Consider the following 8,362-nt stretch of genomic DNA (forward strand, 5'->3'; position numbering starts at 1 on the left):
CCCCTTCTCCCCTCCGCTCCCCGCCTCCTGACGCCGGGCGTGACGTCACCACGCCGGGCGGCCGCCATTACAGAGAGCCGCGTTCCGGAGCTAGGGCGAGCGGAGGAGGCGCAGCGGCCGGCGGCCGGGTACTGCGGAAGAGCCAGCGGGCCAGCGCCGAGCAACCGTCAGTGGCCAGAGAAGTCTTTCGGGAGCCGGAGACGGTGTGTGTGTGTGGCCCGTGTGCGGGCGGCGGCGCGGGAGGAGCGAGGAGCGGCAGCCGGTTCGGGTGGGTGGCATCATGGACGAGAAGGTGTTCACCAAGGAGCTGGACCAGTGGATCGAGCAGCTGAATGAGTGCAAGCAGCTGTCCGAGTCCCAGGTCAAGAGCCTCTGCGAGAAGGTGAGCTGCAGTCTGGCTGCGGGAGTCGCCGCGGGGCCAAGCCCGCCAAGAAGGAGGCGGCTGTGGGGAGAGTGCAACATGGCGGAGACCGCCGGCCCGGGCCCCCCAAGCCTCCCAGACCGACGCCCGACCCGGCCGCCGGCGGCTTCCGAGAGACCCGGCGCCCCCTGCCTCCCGCGCAGGGATTGGTTGTCGCCGCCACCGCCGCCTAAAATGGCGCCGTTACCCCGACTCCGGGGCTTTTGAGTCTCCCAGCCCTGACTCCGGGCGGGGTGGCAGGGGCAGCATAGACCCTGTGGATCAGGGTCGAGGACAGCATTGGATCCCGGTGAAGGGGCTTGGGTTCTGTGGCTTGGGAATGGGGCCCGGGCCTCTGTGGTGGAGTAAGAGGCTTTTCTGCTGTGCTGAGTCCTTATTTTTCTGTCCAACGCTGCCCAGAGGGTCCCTCAAAGGCGGTCTTGTATGCCAGATACCAGAATCTATCTAAAGGTCACATAGCTTTAGTACTGTCCTAGGTGGTTTGTATTAAACTCACCAAGCGGCCTTCCCCAGAGGCCTACTTAAGGGGTGTCTTTAAGAATTTTAAATTTCTACGAAGGTAATGATGGTGTTTATAAGGGAGGAGTATAACTTATTTTTCATTGTTGAAAGAGAGAATATGGTGAGTCATACTATATGAGGAGCTTTTGGATTGGAAATCAAATGTTAGTTTAATCTGTGATTTGTATGATGACTCAAATTGGGTCGCGTGGAACCTTTTTCTACACTTAACATACTTGGCATGTTGCCATTTATTTTTAAGATGAGCAACATAAACTGGAAGAGCAGCACATTTTGTATCGCTTTTTTTTTTTGAAAAAGTACTTTGATTGTATTTTGTGGTTGCAAGTAATAGTAGTAATAACTGGCGACTGAGCTCTTAGTGTAGTTCAGACATTGTGCTTAGTGTTTATTTCACAGATGTTGAAATAGAATGTTATAGTACACATAATAACTCCAAACTTTGTATCTAATTCTGGTTTGTTTTGGGAAACAAACAGGTAGTCTTTTTAGCTATTGGCTTTGCACTGTATTTTTTAAATCTTGTAACTCAGTTTTAAAATCAACTTCACAGAATGTCATTTTAGTACAGAATAGTGGAATATCATTAACATTACATGTTAGTGAAAATAGTTATTGGAGAGCTATTCCGATTTGTTTGTAATTTGATGTGAAAATTAGACTCATGAGTTTGGTGTGTATGTTCTCGGGACACGCTTTTTCAGAAACCATACTGTGAACAATTGGAATTTAAGTAAGTCAAATTTAGATTTTCTTATCTCACTGTGACTCCATTACAGGTTGATGAGGTGGTATATCATCGGTTGCAGCTGAATTCTAATGGTAGCAATATATTGAATCTCTTGTTACTTGACTCCTTAATTCTCTCACATCAAAAGAGGTTGGTTTTATTTTAGAGGTTTGGAAATAGGCCTTTACAAATTACCTAATGTATATTGGTAGGTCTTAATTTCTAGGTACTATAGATGATGGTATTTCTGATTTTAAGGTTCAGTACTTTATGTAAAAGACTTTGAGGCAATAGCTGGCTAGTTGACTAGTCATTTGTGAAGGAAACATTGACAGGGCAGTAATGAAGTAATTGAAACACCACTCAATTGTGTGTTAGATCTGGATGCTAGTCCTCTTTCTGCTTAGTGTGAGGTAATTGTGACAGACTTTGGATCAACCACTTTATTTGGTTCTTGCTTTTCTGTCCATAAAATTAAGAATTAAAACATGTTTTGAGATGATTTTGGGAGATTATACAATCAATTCTATTTTAAATTAGTACTTTGAGTTGAAACTTTGAACACTTAGTATCCAAGAATTCATACTCTTTATGAGGGGAATGAAAAGTAGTGAAGAATCAGTATGCTTATTCTCAAGGTCCTTGAATCTAGTGGGGAAAACAAGTACAGTATGGAAATGAGTGGATATGAAGTATGGAAGTGGAGGGTTTACATTGGAGACTGTAGAAGATACTACTGGGTATTGAGATGTGGTGGTTGAAGCTTAATGGATCAAGTGTTTGTTTTCCACATCTTTTTTTTTTTTAATTTTTTTTTATTGTTGGGGACTCATTGAGGGTACAAGAAACCAGATTACACTGATTGCATTTGTTAGGTAAAGTCCCTCTTATAAGTGTGTCTTGCTCCCAAAAGGTGTAGCACACATTGAAACCCCACCCCCATCCCTTCTTCCCCCTCTCTCCTCTTCCTTCTCCCACTCCCCTCTTCCCTCTCTTTACTCTCCCCTTTCCCTTCCCCCACTATGTACTAGGTCATTAATTGTCCTCATATCAAAATTGAGTACATAGGGCTCATGCTTCTCCATTCTTGTGATGCTTTACTAAGAATAACGTGTTCCACTTCCATCCAGGTTAATACAAAGGATGTAAGTCTCCTTTTTTTTTCTTTTTTTTTTTTAGAGACAGTCTCATTTTATTGCCCTCAGTAGAATGCTGTGGCGTTACAGCTCACAGCAACTTCCAGCTCCTGGGCTTAGGTGATTCTCTTGCCTCAGCCTCCTGAGTAGCTGGGACTACAGGTGCCCGCCATGATGCCCAGCTATATTTTGTTGCAGTTTGGCCAGGACTGGGTTTGAACCCACCACCCTCGGTATAGGGCCGGTGTCCTACTCACTGAGCCACAGGCGCAGCCTAGTCTCCATCTTTTTTAACGGCTGAATAGTATTCCATGATATACATATACCACAGATTGTTAATCCATTTCTGTTTTTTTAAAACTAAGGTATAGTGAGGTAAATCAACTTACTAGATTTCCATTGCTCACTCAGCATGCACAGATGTTAGTTCAAGAACCATAAAAGATAGGGATAATATTAGAAGCTAGGTGTTTCATAAAAGTTTCCATGAAATGTATCCCTTTTGGTGGATATCATCATACTGTTCAACAGGCTTCATACTGTTTTTAACTTGTAAGCATTTTAACTTTTGGAACTATGTTAAACTTCCAAACTACATTAATTTGAAGACAGTTTTTTAGGTATTTGGGATGTTTGACTTGATATCTTTTGTACTAGTTTTTCTATAGTAAAACAAAAGTTCTCTTTCCATTGTTAATATTTGCATGGCCAGTGGTATCTTTGGGTGGAAGCTACATATGCTCTTTGGTGTGATTGCCTTCTAAATAGAAATTTTCAAAATATTAAGGGTTAAATTTTAATTACAAGAAGGAATGATGTAAAAATCTTCCCTCTACCCAACTGAAGGTGCCTGATCCAAAATAAAGTTACATAGTAAAGGTGGATATATACCATAAGAGATAATTGTGATTAAAATATCCTGAGGACATTATTAATGGTATTGCACTAACAGTAGTAGGTGTTGAAAATGGAGAGAACCCAAGTGTGCATCTTGAAGTTTGTATCAAAGCCGGAGTTTTATGTGTGCAGTATATTTTGTCATTTTGTAGATCATAATTGATTGTTTAAAAATTTGTTACATAGTTTTTTGTTTTAGACACAGTTCTATACAACTGGCCTGGTATGTTTCCATTTACAGATTGAAAAAAGTAAATAGTATCAACTTACTTTTGCATTAGCTACAGTAAACAGTCTTTTATTATATGACTTCACCCTTGGTTTAATTTGGGTATGATTTTTGGCTTTGTGCTTTCAGTTCTTACCAAATGTGTGGAGAATGTTGTTTGATAGCCAGATTCCCCCCCCCCCAAAGGAGTTCTTTACTCTAGGTATGCTGTTTTCCATTGCCCTGCAAGCCCTATAAATAAAATGCAATCATTAAGGCTTCACTTAGTTTTAATACGTGGTACATGAACATGGGAAAAGCAAACAGCTTCTTACTAATTAGACAAACTAAAAAGTGTATTGACCACGATTATATTTTATATAAAGTGGGTAACATATTTGTCACAGTATGTGTGTGTGTGTTTAAAAGGCTGTTTCGCTCATTTCCATAGAAGTAATTTGAATATTAAGAACAAACCGGTTACAGAGCATTATTCTCATCCTACTTTCATATATATAATTCTCTTACATGTTTACGAGATAGTTTTTGTTTTTGGTTATAGCTATAAACCAAAGACTTGAAAGGCAAAGTGACTGGGCTGTAGGGGCTCAAATTGAGATTCCCTAGGTTTGTGGATTCTGAGACTAATGTTCCAAATTGCTTTACAAATCCAGTTCTCTTTTCAGAGGTAGTGTTAACAATGAGTATGTAGGTGAAGGGCCGAACCAAATTGTGGAAGTAACAATTTTGTAAAACGAAGCCCTTGTTTTTCTCACTGCTTGAAAGCTTTGCTATTCATGTCACATACTGTTGTCCTACTTTGTCCTGGAAACAGTAATTCTTCAATTTTGACTGTGGCTAATTATTAAGTATGTTTGCTCCTTAGATAAGATTGGTGAGATGAAAACCCGAGATCATTTTCCATGTATTCTCAGATAGTATAAATCATGATCCAGAGACTTGAGTTTTGAAATATTCTACTAAAGTTGACATTGGGGCTCGGCGCCTATAGCTCAACCGGCTAAGGTGCCAGCCACGTACACCTAAGGTGGCGGGTTCGAATCCCCAGCCCGAACCCGCCAAACAATGACGGCTGCAACCAAAAAATAGCCAGGCGTTGTGGCGGGCGCCTGTGGTCCCAGCTACTTGGGAGGCGGAGGCAGGAGACTCGCTTGAGCCCAGGAGTTGGAGGTTGCTGTGAGCTGTAATGCCACGGCACTCTACCCAGGGGGACAGCTTGAGGCTCTGTCTCCAAAAAAAAAAAAAAGTTGACATTGGTCATCACAGCTTATAAAATGCTTTTCTTTTTCATCCTCATAGCTTCCAGAGTCAGGCACACATCCTTGTGTTTGTTTCATGATCTCTTGGGCAAAAAGCAGTAATTCAGTCAGTTTTGTGTTGATTTAATATGGAAATGTGGAAAAAGCAAGCAGTTGTATTCAGATATATAGGTTTCCCAGGACTCTGTTCTCTCCATTGGGGCCACAATTTGTCTTCAGAAATGGCAGTAAGGCTAAGGTGTCGTAGAGAGAATGGTGGATTCTGGAGGAGTAGATGGGTCAACGTTTGTATTACTAGTCTCATGTTCCCCTGTTTGTAAGTAAAATTTATCAAAGTTATCTCTGAGGTATCCTTTGTTTCGTTTGGAGGAAACAAATAAAGAAAACCAAGAGACCAATGAGTTTGGGTTGCGGTGGTAGGTCTTTTTTGAGGGTGCTGAGGAGAGATAGGCAAAGTTATGTGTGACAGGGAAACACTGTTTACTCCAGATGTCTTCAAACAACGGCCTGCAGGCCACATGCAGCCCAACTAGGACATTTATCCGGCCCGCCGGGTGTTTTTGCCGCCCCTGTTTGTCCTGCTTAGCAGCCGACTCGGCCCAGGCCCGCAGTCAGCCTCCAATGGTCTGAGGGACAGTGAACTGGCTCCCTGTTTAAAAAGTTTGAGGACCCCTGGTTTACTCTTTCTACTTTGACCAATTTCCCGTCTACTTAAAAAGAAATTACTTATTTTTTATTATAATACTACCATTGTCACTTTGGAAAGCTGAGGCAGGTGGATCCCTTGAGCTCAGGAGTTTAATACCAGTGTGAGCGACAATGAGACCCCGCCTCTACTAAAAATAGAAAAATTATCTTGGTGTTGTGGCAGTGCCTGTAGTCCCAGTTACTTGGGAGGCTGAGGCAAGAGGATCACTCAAACCCATGAGTAGTGAGGTTGCTGTGAGAGATGATGCCACAGCACTCTCCCCATGGTGTACAAATAATATCACCCTTGTGTGGAAAAGTCCTCAATCTACATTCTCATACACATGCAAGATCTTAATTGGACTAGAACTATAAAGGGGGAAGATTTTTGTTTTTTGTTGTTCCAAATGACTTTTCTTTCTGTCATTTTTTTTTTTTTTTTTTTTTTTGAGACAGAGCCTCAAGCTGTCCCCCTGGGTAGAGTGCCATGGCATCACAGCTCACAGCAACCTCCAACTCCTGGGCTCAAGCGAGTCTCCTGCCTCAGCCTCCCAAGTAGCTGGGACTACAGGCGCCCGCCACAACGCCTGGCCATTTTTTTGGTTGCAGCCATCATTGTTGTTTGGCGGGCCCGGGCTGGGGATTAGAACCCACCACCTTAGGTGTATGTGGCTGGCGCCTTAGCCGCTTGAGCCACAGGCGCCGAGCCTCTTTCTGTTATTAAGGCAAAAATAGAATAGGCTAAAGAAGAGAAAGGTGCTTAGCTGCCAATAAATGACTGGGAGATGGGGTATGAAAGAACAGTGAAGAACAATCTTCGATTAACTGTTTAATTTCTTCACAGTAGTGTTTCTGTCTGTTTATATATTCTGTTGTGGATTGTGGTTTGGAATGGAAGTACAAGGCAGTGACAGGTAATGTGTATATATCTGAATCTGGGTATTTTCTAAACTGTACATGATCAGCTCAGGAGTTGCTCAACACCTTCTGGTGTTGGGACTGAAAAAATGTTGTAAACCTTTGTTCTCTACTGCTCTTAGTTAACAAACAGCATTTGTTTACCTGGCTAAAGGTATGCAGAGTTAGAGTTCACAAAGGTTATATATAGACTGAGTGTCCTTGATGCAGACTCTTATCACCATGTATATTTGTTTTAGGAATGCATTCAACCAGTGTTTATTAAGCCCTCATTATATGCATTTTTACTATTTAGCTTTGTCTGAATTGCATTGTCTTATTTTAGTGTATAAGGATTTGTTAGTTTGGTTTTGTTCTAGTTATTAGCACAGTTTCAGATTATCCAGCATGTTGTCTTTATAGTTAAATCTAGATAGGAAATGTTTACGAATGCTTGTCGGTGGTGATTAAGTAACACCATCATCTGTAAATGAGCAGGAATCCTTGTCCTGTATTCTTTGGGTGGCTTTAACTTAATAAAAGGTTTAAGTGCTTTAGGATGGAGTGAAATTTTAGTGATGAAGGAAGGAACCTTAAAAACCATCTTACCATTGGTAGATGAACAAGGAAACAGACCCAGAGTGGTTGTTGAATCTTGTTCACAATGGTGTGTTGTGAGAATTTTTAAAATAACTGCATATATAGCAACATTTCTCAGTTGTTAAGTGAGTTAACATTTTTCCCCATGTAGGAATAATTGAGAGTGCTTAATCATGTATATATGTCAGTTGGTTGATAAAGATTCACCTTTAGGCTTGGCGCCTGTAGCTCAGCAGCTAGTGTGCTGGCCACATACATCAGAGCTGGCAGGTTCAAACCCAGCCCAGGCCTGCCAAACAACAATGACAACTGCAACTTAAAAAAAAAAAAGATTCAACTTTAAAGAAAATGGTTGTTCCTTTTGGTCAGAGGTTAAAGTGATTATATGGCATAAACAGAAGGGAAGCCAACAAATTTAATATTTTTTAAGAATTATCCCTTGGTGTTAACGTTTTTCTTTCATTAGGTCCTAAGCCTTAAAGCCAAATTTAAAAAATGCTATCCCGGCTCGGTGCCTGTACCTCAAGCAGCTAAGGTGCCAGCCACAGACACCAGAGCTGGAGGGTTTGAATCCAGCCTGGGCCTGCCAAACAATGACAACTACAACCAAAAAATAGCCGAGCGTTGTGGTGGGTGCCTGTAGTCCCAGCTACTTGGGAGGCTGAGGCAAGAGAATTGCCTAAGCGCAGGAGTTGGAGTTTGCTGTGATCTCTGATGCCACCATATTCTACCCAGGGTGACAGTTTGAGGCTCTGTCTCCAAAAAAAAAAAAAAAACCCAAAATGCTATCTCCTAGAACATTCCAGTGATAGTTATATTACAGTGGAAGCTCTGTAAGCTGACCCTCCAAGGGACTGTAACAGACTGGTTAACAAATGGAGGTGGTCAGCATAAGGAACTAGGCTTATTGTCCTGATAGGTACACATAGTGCATGTCTGGGCTACAAAAATTAAGTCAGTTTCAGGTAGTGTAGCGAGGTGGTT

General features: G+C 42.1%; 1 protein-coding gene across 1 annotated transcript in view; it reads left to right on the forward strand.

The window, feature by feature from the left end:
- Position 1: 1 nt before the first annotated feature.
- Positions 2–8,362, forward strand: part of PPP2CA (protein phosphatase 2 catalytic subunit alpha) — a 31,498-nt gene continuing 23,137 nt past the window's right edge. Inside the window, exon 1 of the mRNA XM_003782187.2 lies at positions 2–382. Within this exon, the coding sequence (XP_003782235.1) occupies positions 281–382 (102 nt within the window). The 5' untranslated portion in view covers positions 2–280. The remainder of the gene's footprint in view (positions 383–8,362) is intronic.

Source organism: Otolemur garnettii, unplaced genomic scaffold (assembly GCF_000181295.1).
Source record: "Otolemur garnettii isolate 467f Iridium unplaced genomic scaffold, OtoGar3 scaffold00003, whole genome shotgun sequence".
NCBI classification, from domain to species: domain Eukaryota; kingdom Metazoa; phylum Chordata; class Mammalia; order Primates; family Galagidae; genus Otolemur; species Otolemur garnettii.